Source organism: Falco peregrinus, chromosome 16 (genome assembly GCF_023634155.1).
Source record: "Falco peregrinus isolate bFalPer1 chromosome 16, bFalPer1.pri, whole genome shotgun sequence".
Lineage (NCBI taxonomy): Eukaryota > Metazoa > Chordata > Aves > Falconiformes > Falconidae > Falco > Falco peregrinus.
In genome coordinates this window covers 2259509-2271367 of record NC_073736.1, presented here as the reverse complement: position 1 = coordinate 2271367, position 11859 = coordinate 2259509, and the positions used below count along the sequence as shown (strand labels likewise).

The 11859-nt window shown below is 59.3% G+C and overlaps 2 protein-coding genes across 3 annotated transcripts in view; one reads left to right on the top strand and one right to left on the bottom strand.

Annotated features, from left to right (window-relative positions):
* The first annotated feature begins 1756 nt into the window (after positions 1-1756).
* On the top strand, positions 1757-9022 carry GNAT2 (G protein subunit alpha transducin 2). The gene is made up of 9 exons (XM_055819718.1): positions 1757-2139; positions 3031-3073; positions 3291-3432; positions 3618-3775; positions 4343-4471; positions 4685-4814; positions 6574-6727; positions 7114-7319; positions 8446-9022. Exons 1-8 carry the CDS (start codon positions 2022-2024, stop codon positions 7302-7304), a joined length of 1065 nt encoding a protein of 354 aa, XP_055675693.1. The 5' UTR covers positions 1757-2021; the 3' UTR covers positions 7305-7319; positions 8446-9022.
* Positions 9023-10168: 1146 nt separating this feature from the next.
* The window catches only part of GNAI3 (G protein subunit alpha i3), a 32401-nt gene continuing 30710 nt past the window's right edge, over positions 10169-11859 (bottom strand). For both annotated transcript variants that reach the window (XM_055819717.1, XM_055819716.1), the window contains exons 8-9: positions 11444-11658; positions 10169-11321 (exon numbers count right to left, since the gene is read on the bottom strand). In XM_055819717.1, the coding sequence (XP_055675692.1) occupies positions 11468-11658 (191 nt within the window). In that variant the 3' untranslated portion in view covers positions 10169-11321; positions 11444-11467. The remainder of the gene's footprint in view (positions 11322-11443; positions 11659-11859) is intronic.

Here is an 11859-nt window from a genome sequence, read left to right as displayed (position 1 = left end):
CCCCCTCCCCAGGGCAGGCACCGTGCCCCCCAGCACGGCCCGTCACTCCCCCATTAGACATTGTACCCCCAAAAAAAGACCAAGTACCCCCCAAAACGGGGCATCACCTCCTCAGATGGGGTGCAGCACCCCAAAAGAGGGGGCTCACACTCCACCATCACCCCCCACCAGCCCCTACATGGGGGGGGGGGGGGCTAAGCACCCACAGGGGATGTCCCCATGGGGCAACAGCTCAGGGCTTGACCCCCAGCTCCCCCAACCCCCCCCGTTACCCCCACCAAGCTGGGGGTGCCATCATACAGGGGACACCCCCCCCCCCCAGCAGCTGCAGGGTGCCAGGGGGTGTCACACCCTTGTGTCCCGTCCTCCCCCCGCCCCGCGTGTTCCTACCTGTGCTGGCGGCTCCGCTGCCGTGGCCTCGAGTGTTGGGGGCAGGTTTGGGGGGTGTTGGGGACACGTTTGGGGGGGCTCTGGGCTGTGTCCCCGCCGAGCGCCTGGCCGAGTCCCCTAATCCAGCAGCGGAGCAGGGGGGGTATTTTTAGCCGCTGCCAGAGCGGAGGGAATGCCACCCGCCAGGGCCCGTCCCCCCCGTGTCCCCCACCCCATCTTGCCATGGAGCCAGAGAGGGGACAGCAAGGTGACGCCACCCACCAGGGCCCCCCCTGTGCCAGGCTGGGGGGGCACAACAGCCGTCAGGGAGGGGGGCACGGTGGGGACCCCCAGCCTGAGCTCTGGGCGAAAGCCGTGTCCCCTCCCCAGCAGTGTCCGTCCGCCTGTCTGTGACACTGAAGGGGGGGGTCTGGTATTTTAATTAGGCCCCCTTCATTAGCGCCAAGTTCATTAGAAGCTCAGAAGGGGCTTTGTGTCCACAGGGACAGCGGGGACAAGCTGTCCCCATGCCACTGCGGCTGGCAGCAGGGAGCCTGTGGGGGGGGCACACATGCCAGGTGGGACAGAGGGACACCAGTAAGGGGACGTGAAGACCCCAGTGACCCTGTGGGGTGCAGGGATTTAAGGGACCTTAACCCCACGTGCCAGGGACCTGCAGCACCTTTGGGGGGGACCCGACACCCCAACGTGGGGCTGCCGGCGGGTCCCCCCTGCGGCGCCAGCCCTGCACCCAAAATCAGCCCCACAGGACAGGGTGGGGGCACCCCCCTGCCCCCCCGGGTGTGGGGGGACCCCGTGGTCCTGCTGGCCTGGGGAGGGGGGTGCTGGGCCCAGGGGGAGGAGGAGGAGGAGGAGGAAGGCTGAGCCAGGATCCCATTAAAGAGCTCAGGCAGCAGGAGGGTGAGGGGCGGCACCCAGCAGGGCAGAACTGGAGGGCCTCATTACCCACCCGGGGGGTAATTAAGTCCTGAGGGTAATTAGCTCCCTTTCCCCCACAGGAGGAATCCCCCAGTGCCACCATCCCACCACCACCACCCCGCAGCACCCGGGGACCCCTCAGCTCCCAGGATGGGGGGGATGACACACAAGCAGGGGGCTGACCCCATCCCCAACACCACCCCCACACGTGGGGGGACACAGCCCACGGACACGGCTGGGGGACCCCCAACCCCCTGCCCCCTCCCCAATCCATTCTGGGGGACACAGGGTGTCCCCACATCCCCCCCCTTATGTAAAGCCTTGTGCCCACCTCCCTGAGATGCTCCGTCTTTTTTTTTTTTCCTTGAGCCCTAATCTTTGCCATCTTGGGCTAATTGGATTTCCTGGGTCACATGGCAAGATAAAAAAGTCCCCAAATCCCAGGGTCCAAAAAAATCAGGTTATCCATGGGGAATTAAGGGAGAGAGCGGGGGGCAGCCAGCCCGCGAGGACCCACGTACGCTGCCTGCTGCAGGGCACCCCGGGGCCGGGGGAGCGGGTACCCCCCAACTCAGCCCTTTCGGGTCTTCTTCTTGCTGTCCCCCCTCGCCCACCGCCCACCCGCCGCGGGGTGTGCGTGCCGTCCCACGGGAGACCTGGAAGAGCCTGGGGACCTAGAGGAGCTCGAGGCGTTAGAGGAGGAAGACGAGGCCATGGGGAGCGGGGCCAGCACGGAGGACAAGGAGATGGCCAAGAGGTCCAAGGAGCTGGAGAAGAAGCTCCAGGAGGATGCGGATAAGGAGGCCAAGACGGTCAAGTTGCTCTTGCTGGGTAAGAGTGGAGGGGATGTCCCCAGGGGGGATGCGGGAGATGTCCCCCCGTCCCCAACCTGCCATGGGGGACCCCGCTGGTGCTGGGGGGATGCGGCTGCTGGGGATGGGTGAGGGGCAAAAGGGAGAGCCCCTTCCCCGCAGCTCATTAGCCCTCGTTAGCCTGATGAGTGGCCATCAGCCAGCAGAGGTTCTCCCACCAGCTGGATGTCCCCAGGGCTGTGCCTGGGAAGAGCCAGGGGTGGCATTGGGCACCGCTAGGCAGGTGGCAGGGACCAAGGGGACAGCGTGGGGAAAGGGCAGGGACCAGGACAGGACACCAGGTCTCACCTGGCTGCGGCGCATCCCTGGGGGGGGCAGCGAGACCCTGGGGAGCTCCTGCCACCAGCACCCCAAACCCCACTGCGGGGCGTAGGGCGGGAGGGGACAGCCCTCGGGGGACCCCCCACACCCCACCCAGGTGACCCCACGGGGCAGGGACCAGCAGCGGGGCCTTATCCAGGTGGGGGGGCTGGGATCAAGGTGATTAGCACCCTAATTCTAAGCAGCTTCCTGCACCACCCTAAGCCGCTTACAGCACCAAAGCCACCGCCAGCAGCGCCCACGGTGGGTGGGAGGCGCGGGACCCCAAGGACCCACACCCCGGGGGTCCCCACCACCCCTGGGGGTCCACATGTGTGGTCTGGCACTGGGTGCAAGGGGTGATGGGAACATGGGGACAATGGCAGCAGGGGGTGGGGGTGGGCAGGTGGGGTGTCCGGCCAGGGCAGGCGCAGGGGGGCGGTGGGGGAAGAGGGACCCTGGTCCCCGTGCGGTGCCCATCACCGTGGCACCAGGCCTGTGGTCTGTCCCACCCTGGCCAGCACTGAGGTGTCCCCCCACCCTTTTCCAGGGGCTGGAGAGTCAGGGAAGAGCACCATCGTGAAGCAGATGAAGTGAGTATGGCCAGAGGCACCCGGGGGGCGGGGGACACACACCGGGACATCTTGGACAGGGGATGGCAGGACCCCTGTCACCCCCCCGTACGGTGTCAGGCTGGTGGTGGCACCCTGCTGGTTCCCACGGTGGGGTGATGCTGGGAGGGGAAGGGGTGCCCCAGCTTGGGGCTGAGGCTGCTGTGCCCCCCGCCCCCCCCTCCCCCCCCCCCCGCAGGATTATCCACCAGGATGGCTACACGGCCGAGGAGTGCATGGAGTTCAAAGCTGTCATCTACGGCAACATCCTGCAGTCCATCCTGGCCATCGTCCGCGCCATGTCCACGCTGGGCATCGACTACGCCGAGTCGTCCTGCGCGGTCAGTCAGGGCAGTGGTCCCCACCCCCCCCAACCCACCAGGACGTGGGGCTAGGGCACCCCCCTCCCTGGGGCTGGGGTCCATAGCGACCCCGTGTTGGGCCCCTTAGCCCCCTGCCCAGCCCCAGGGGCTTTTTGGGGGGCAGGGGCGATGGGTGGGACGGTGGCGATGGGTGCCTCTTGCAGGACACGGGGCGGCAGCTCTTCAACCTGGCGGACTCCATCGAGGAGGGCACCATGCCCCCCGAGCTGGTCGACTGCATCAAGAAGCTGTGGAAGGACGGGGGGGTGCAGGCTTGCTTCGAGCGAGCCGCCGAGTACCAGCTCAATGACTCGGCCGCTTAGTGAGTGGGGTCACCGCCAGCTGGCGGGGGGGGGCAGGGACGTATCTGGGGACCCCCCTGGCTGCTCATCACTATTCCCAACCCAGCCTGGCAAAATCAGGCTCCTCCTGCTCCTGGGAACACTCCGAAGCAGCCATCCCGGTCCCACCAGGGCCATCCCACATCCCACCAGGGCCATCCCCTGTCCCACCTGGGCCACCCCGGTCCCACCAGGGTCATCCCCTGTCCTACCAGGGCCATCCCACATCCCACCAGTGCTATCCCTGTCCCACCAGGGCCATCCCCAGTCCCACCAGTGTCGTCCCCCATCCCACTGGTGCCATTCTCCATCCCAGCTGTGCCACTCCCCGTCCCACTGGTGCTGCTGAGCCACAGCTCCACACTGTGCCCCCGCCCCCCCCCCCCCCCAGGTCCCCTGCAGCCCCCCAGCTCCCCCAGGGATGGCCCTGCCTTGGAGTACCAGTGTTTGACAGAGCTCAGCACCCCCAAAAAGCCGGGGGGGGGGGGGGGGGGCAAGGACATGGGCAGCCCCTCGGCAGCAGGTCACACCTCCTCCTGTCCCCCCAGTTACCTAAACCAGCTGGACAGGATCACAGCCCCCAGCTACCTCCCCAACGAGCAGGATGTGCTGCGATCCCGAGTGAAGACCACAGGCATCATCGAGACAAAGTTCTCCGTCAAAGACCTGAATTTCAGGTGGGTGGGGGCACCTCCCCAATCCACCCCCCCTCAGCCCCAATAGAGGGGGTGCACCCAATGCTCCAGGGACCACCAACCCCACCTGGACCAGGGATGGTCGGTTACTGCATCCCTGACACTGTGGAGGACAGGGTGCTGGGACCACCACGCAGGGGGTGGCAGGATCAGATGGGTGACACCCCCCCTCCCCCATCCTTGTCCCCTCCCCAGGATGTTTGATGTGGGAGGGCAGAGATCGGAGCGCAAGAAGTGGATCCACTGCTTCGAGGGGGTGACCTGTATCATCTTCTGCGGGGCGCTGAGCGCCTACGACATGGTGCTGGTGGAGGACGACGAAGTGGTGGGTCAGGGTCCCAGAGGTGCCCGTCCACAGCTCGGCAGCTGAGGGGAGAGGAGCCGGGTGCTTTGGGGGGGTTACGGGGGGAGGGGGGGGGCAATGCGCTGGGCCATCTGATGCTCTGGGTGATCCGGGAAAGGGGATGGAGCTGCGGGATGGAGCTGGCTCCCGCCTGTCACACCCTGTGAACGCGTCAGCGCTTACTCTGGGCCACATGGAGCCAAACCGCGGGTGGTGGGCCCATGGATCTGTCCACGAGGAAACCCCCGAGCCTTCCGAGCAGCCAAGGGCCAAGCAGCTCCTGACGCCGGCCCCCTCCCGAGAGCCACCATCCCACCGGGGAACACTTCCAGCGCCAAACCCACCCCAGCAAGCCCAGCGGAGCTGGACCCGAAGCGGGAGGACCCTGGGAGCAGGGAAATAAATGCAAACTGGTCTCAGTGAAGCAGAATCTGGCCCAGAGGCGCCTCCTGCCTGGCTGTGCCCCCCAGGGGGGCAGGAAAGCAGCAGTGTGGGGCAGTTCCATCCTCCTGCTAAGAGGGAATGAAACGATGGCACCAGCCCATCAGGTGAAATCCTGCGGGTGCCCAGCGAGGGATGCTCCGGCAGAGCCGCTGCTCCGGCACCGGGGGAAGCAGCTTCAGGGGCAGAATCCCAAGAGGAGGAACATGGCAGCCCCTAAATGGGGCGTTTCTCAGAAGAAATAAGGGGTGGAGATGTGCAGAGCAGAAGCAGGCTGCCTTCTCCCCTGCCGAGGGGCTGGGGCAAAGCACCCCTGCTGGCATCTCCTCTGGCGGCCGGTCCCGTGGATGCTCCCGGGTCCAAACACCTTTGCCAGGAGCTGGGCAAGGGTCGGGGTCCGCCAGCCCTGGGGCTTGCCAAGGCCGGGCAGCAGCCCAAGCGCTTCCTCGGCCGTGAAGCAGAGCCTGTGTAAGGCACCTGGGGGAAGGAGAGAGCATCGTTATCATCAAAACCTTCAGGAGAGGCTGTAACGCTCCCTCGGCGCAGGATGGGGCAGGATTTGGCCAAAGCTGGGCCCGCAGGTGCCCTGCTCGTTGAAGAAGCTGTACAGAAAAGCTGCTGCAATGGGAAGCTGGACAAAGCAAAACCATCCCTGTCACCCTTGAAGAACCCGCCCGCCACCGTACCATGGTGGGGGAGCCACACAGCCACCGGCTGGACTGAGCACCAGCTGGATGGAGCCTCATCCTCCCGAGGATGCGCCTGCAGCCAGCTAGAAGCTGCTGTGAAACTGGAGTTTTCCTTCTCCCTGCTCCTTCCCAAAGCTGCGGGTGCCAGGGGCCACAGTGCAGCGAGAGCATCCCACAGCACAGCCTGGGTGATGGGGCTGGCAGCTCAGCACCCTCGCTCAGCACCTTCCAGCAGCCGTGCCACAGCGCTGCGAGGCTTCCCGGGATAATTCTCCCAGTGCGATCACCTAATCCTTCCTTTGAACATCCCAGAAGTTGCCAGGAGGGATCAAAGCATGGTGCTGCCCGCAGCTGCTCACCACCACTCCCTACCCCGAGCACCGCCTGGATTTATCCAGGTGTCTCGCACCACGGCACGGGAGATTTTTGGATGAGCAAGGGGGACGCCGGGTGCAGGCAGGGAACAGGCAGCAGGGCCGTCGGCTGCTGCAGCAAACCCGAACATCCCCGGCAGCACCCTCAGGAATCGGAGGGGGGGTTGGGGGTTGCAGCAGCCAAAAGGGGGTTTGTAAATTAATTTCCGCTGTGCCAACGAGCCTGTTTGCTTGCAGAACCGCATGCACGAATCCCTGCACCTATTCAACAGTATATGCAACCACAAGTTCTTTGCCGCCACATCCATCATCCTCTTCCTCAACAAGAAGGACCTTTTTGAGGAAAAGATCAAGAAAGTCCATCTCAGCATTTGCTTCCCAGAATACGATGGTGAGTCGGCTCGTTGACACTCCCCCCCCCACGCCAAGACCCCCAAACGATGGTCTCCAGTGGGGACATGCATGGTCTCGGTGCAGACACAGCATTTCAGCTTGGGATCCTGTCAGGTCCCTGGAGGCAGGAGCAGAGGAGAGATGTGGCCTCGGGAATGTGTTTGGAAGGACTGAAACGGGATAAAGTGGCTTTTTTTAAAAAAAATTGCTTTGCTAGGTGCAGTTGCCACCCAGCCCTCCTTCTCCTCCTCCTCCTCTGCATGGAGATTTCAGGTCTAGCTCTCAAAAGGGAGCCTTAAGCATCCCCTGGTCCTCAGCCAGCTCTGACAATCATCTCCCATGGGAGCAGCCCAGCATCATCATCATCGTTTCCTCCCTCCGCAGGTCCCAACACATTTGAAGACGCGGGGAATTACATCAAGACCCAGTTCCTCGATCTCAACATGCGAAAGGACGTGAAGGAGATCTACAGCCACATGACCTGTGCCACAGACACGCAGAATGTCAAATTCGTCTTTGATGCCGTCACGGATGTCATCATCAAAGAGAACCTCAAGGACTGCGGCCTCTTCTGAGCAGCTGGGTGGCAGGTACCCGAGAAACGGTTATTGAATCACAAAAACAGGGCTGGGGAAGGGGAGGGGGAGGATGCGGCAGAGCCCGCTCCACCGGGTGATGGGACACGGGTCCCCTCGGGCTTTGCCATCAAACATCACCTAGAACCCCTCGCCTGGGGAGCAGGGAAGGGGAGAACGTGCTGGGATGAGAAAGGACCAGGGAGGGCTCGGAGCCAACCACCCCCAGGGCAGGGTCAGCATCCCAGTAGGATCCAGTTCCCTTCCTCAGCGGGCTGGGGTCAGCCCAGTCGCTATTCTCATCATGTCTTGCACGGAGGGTGCGATGAAACCCACAGATCACAGCCCCAGTCCTGCACCCGAGCCGGACCAAACCATTCCAGCTCAGGGCTTCCCATTGCCACTGGTGCCGCCCCAGTTTGCAGCCCAGCCCTGGCTCCCAGGAATAACCCCAGCGATCCCCACGGCACTCCCGTGCCACGCTCCGCTTCACCTGGCCTTTTAGCTCATCACCATAAAGGTTTAATTAGGATTTAATAACCCTAGTTCTTACGCCTGTGTTTGCCTGCTAGCCTGTGTGGCAGTGAGAATTTCATCCCCTTTCCCCGCGTTCCCAGTGGCTCCTGGCCACCAGCTTCGACGCTTTGTTTTTCAGGGAACCTCCAGCGCTTCCCTTGTCCCTGAACAGTATAATAGAGAAGAAAAAAAAATAATAAATAAAGCAGACAGCTTCCCCGCAGGCAGAGGCAGGCTGCGGCAGGACTGGGGGCACAGCCCTGGCCGCCAGCTCCGCATTGTGCGGTGAACAAAGCTGCTCCCTAAGACAGGCTTTGACTGAGAACCCACTTCCAGAATCAAGGAAAATCGCAAACCCGTGCCAGGGCAGCAGGCAGGGGGTCCTGCCTTCTCCCGGGGCCCCAGCAAAGGCTATGGGGTGTGTGTGTGTGGAATCAGGCACCAGCTCTGCCACTGCCCGGCTCGGAGCATCCTTCGAGCCGATGAATTTTTCCCAGCACCCAGCGCGGTGCAATGAAAAGTCGCGTCTCCAACCCCCCCCTTCCCGTGTGTTGCACCCTCACAGCCTTCGCCGCCTGGTTTGAAAAGCATTTAACCCCCCTTCTTCTTTCTTCCTTCCCCCTAGAAGAGGAAAAGACTTCAATTGCACAGCGCCGTTCTGCTGAGCAGAGCCAAACGGATTAACCAAAGCGATAAAAGTCACTCGACGCCCCCTTTTTTCTATGACCTGCCCACCCAAGCCACCTCCTTTCCAACCCCAAGCACAAAGGGGCTGAAGCTGAACCTCGCACTCCCTTTCATAGCCATTTCCTCTTTTTTTCTTTTTTTTAAAAAAAAGAAAGCAAGCCCTGCTCTCTGCAGCGTGTGCAAGGCAGTGTTTATCAATGATATCTGGAGCGGTTTGACACTAAAGAGCCCACAGGCCCCTGTCCCAGCCACATTAATTAATATTAAGCCATCGGTGCGCATGGGGAGAGCTGGCAGTGTCGCTTCCACGGGCGGTGGGGACAGGACCCTGCCTGTCCTTCCCCACCTGGCTTCTGCCCCTTTTTATCAAACCTGAATTCATCCAGCCAGGAGTTTCTGGGGAAGGGGGAGGCTGCACCCCTGGGATCCCACCTCGGTCCTTCGGCAGGAGGAACGGGGGGGGGGGGGGGGGGGGGTAGTGTGCGCACCCCAAGACTTGAGCAAATTCCTCTCGAGGGTGCAGCTGGGGGGGGGCAGGAGCGCAGGTGTGAGGGGCTGGGGGAGGCAATCGCACCTACAGAAGAGGAAGGGGCTGGATAAAGAGGAAATGGGTTCCTGAAAGGTTTTCATTCTGCTCTTTACAGCTGTATTTGCTCTTTACTGTTTGTAAATAAATCTACGCTGGTACTGTAGGTAAGTCCTGTATCCTCGCACTGTTTATGCAGAGATCACATATACGGCTTCATTTAACTGTAGGAAAACAAAATAAAGGAATACGCATGACGTGGATGTCTATCTTTTGTCCCACTTCCATTTCTCTGGGTCGCCTATTCCCAAGCCCCGTTCCTGTGTCCCAGAGCTTCCATCAAGGAATATTTGACATTCTTCGCATTCATTCCGCAGTCTGTGCACACAGATCTCCCAGTGCGCCCAGCATGGAGCAGGGCCACCGCCAGCACCGGTCAGGGTGGATGCACAGGTGCCACCCAGCCACCACCAACCAAAAAACCTTCCCCCCCACTGCACCCTGCCCACCCCAGCTGCTCCCACCAGCGGGGTGCTGGTGCAGTGACCGGGGAGGTCCGCATGGATTTGTTCCGAAGGTGAGTTATCCCACGCGTTAGCGGGAAGCTGGCTAGGAGGGAACCGTTTCCAGAACGGAAATAAAGACTCCCTGCAGCTGCGAGGCCGTGCTGCTCCTCTGACACCCAGCAGCCACAACGGGGTGGCCACTCAGCACCCACAGGCATCCCTCGAGTATTCCATTCCCTGTTTCTACACAAGTGTCTGGCCAACGGGTTACATCTCCATCACGTCCCAGCATCCAGAGCAGTCATTTTCCCATCAGGTTCAAAAAAGGCAGCGAGACTCGCGCTATAAATAAGCGGTAAACGAACCATCTGCCAATAATCCTGATGAGTGACTGGATGCCTGCCGCCTTCCATCTGTGCCAGCCCAACCCCAGCCTTCGGGAGCAGCAGAAGCAGCTGCAGGGAGAGCACCACCACCCGTGTACCACCCAAAGCACAAGCAATGCTCCTGTCCCATTAGTTACGCCCGCTACCCCTCAAAGCGCTTACCTTCCTTCTCCAACAGCACACAAAAGGGGAGAAGACTCCTGGAAAAAAAAATTCAGAATAAAACTAGAGAAAAGGCTAAACTGTTTACTCACCATTTTAATACTGCCAACAACTATAACAGATTGAAACTGTACACATGACAAACTGGGAGAAAAGAGTCTCGATGCAATGGTTCAGCGAAGGAATGTACTGACTGGTTATGAACATTACTACAGTAAAAACAATGGCAAACAGGAATTTGGCACCACATATACAAAGTAAAGGCATGCTTGTCAATACAGTTTGGGAGTCTCTGAACAGAAAAGGCCATGGTCAATGCAGAACGAGGTGCACCCTTTACAAAAATTGCCCACCGGTTTCAACCGAAAACGCACAAGAACCTAAGTGGTTGATTGAGTAGCTCTGTAGCAGCACGCGCTTCCCATCCAGTTTGGAGCTCGGCATTCCACCTCTCCAGCAGACACAGCCCAGGTGCACGGTCACCGCCAAGCTGCCTTTACGCTTACCACGAGGAAGAAATCTCGATTTAGATATCAGCATAAAGCAGGTTCACCCCTAAACCGTAAGCTAAAAAGATTCGCTTCTCCTGCTGCAGAAGCTTCTTTCAAAAGCCTTGTGGGTGCAGGATGGTAACAAGTCACACGTCAGAAAAAGCCGAAGCTATCGCCATAAGAGCTCTAAGGATCCTTTAAGTAGTTGCAGAAATATTAAATCCTGACCATACCAAGTGTTAAAAACAAAGAGTTCCTGCTAAGAGGAATACTTTCTGCATGATCTGGTCACATGTGCATAGTTAAGTGATTATTTTTGTTGTTGTTTTATTTTTAAAACAAGATTTGTTTGCAAATAAAGAAATAAAATTTAGTAAAGTTACAGTTTTCTTGATGGAAAAAACCTTAAAAACAGACTAGTGGTGGCTTGTTAACCAAAGAAAAGAGAGAAAGCTACATATCGAAGGTCTGGAATCCAGCACCTCAACTTCACAACAGCTGTACACATTTGAGATTACGCCATCCAAACGATGCCAGGATGATCTAGTCACACTAACAGTTGTTCCACCTCGACCTAACTTCAACATCCCATATCAATAAAAAAAGGTCCCTAATACAGAAGATTGTGCTAAAGAATGCAACGATTCTGCATGCTGTTTTCGTTTCCCTGGTCCTGTTCATGCTTGCAGCCGGCCCCATGAGGCAGCAAAGAGTCTGGTTCTCAAAACGCCACACCATAAAAACTGGAAAGGAAAAAAAAAACACACACAATAACCAAATCAAAAGAGAGCATTAGTGAGGTGCGAGACAAAGCCAGCCCAAGCTGGTGCGCAACGCTTAAACGCCACGAGCAGCTCGGCTTTACCTTCTTCCCACGCCCCTTTCCTTCTCAATAGAGTCCACATTCCTTCAGGTTGTTTTTAATGATAACATCTGTAACAGCATCAAACACAAACTGCACGTTCTTGGTGTCAGTGGCACAGGTGAAGTGTGTGTAGATCTCCTTCGTGTCTTTTCTTCGGTTCAGGTCTTCAAACTGACACTGGATGTACGCGGCTGCCTCCTCGTACGTGTTGGAGCCTGAAAAAGATAAGATCCCTTACTTTGGCCAGCAGTTCACAGCTGAGATCTTTTAAGTACACATTAAGCTGCTTGCAACCATCTGCCTTATCCAGCTACAAATCCAAATCCACCATTAACCCCTTCTGGTAGAACTTGAGTCTATTCCCAGCTGCTGGTCAGTGACCTTGGACACATCACTCCCGCAATTCCCCAAGCGCT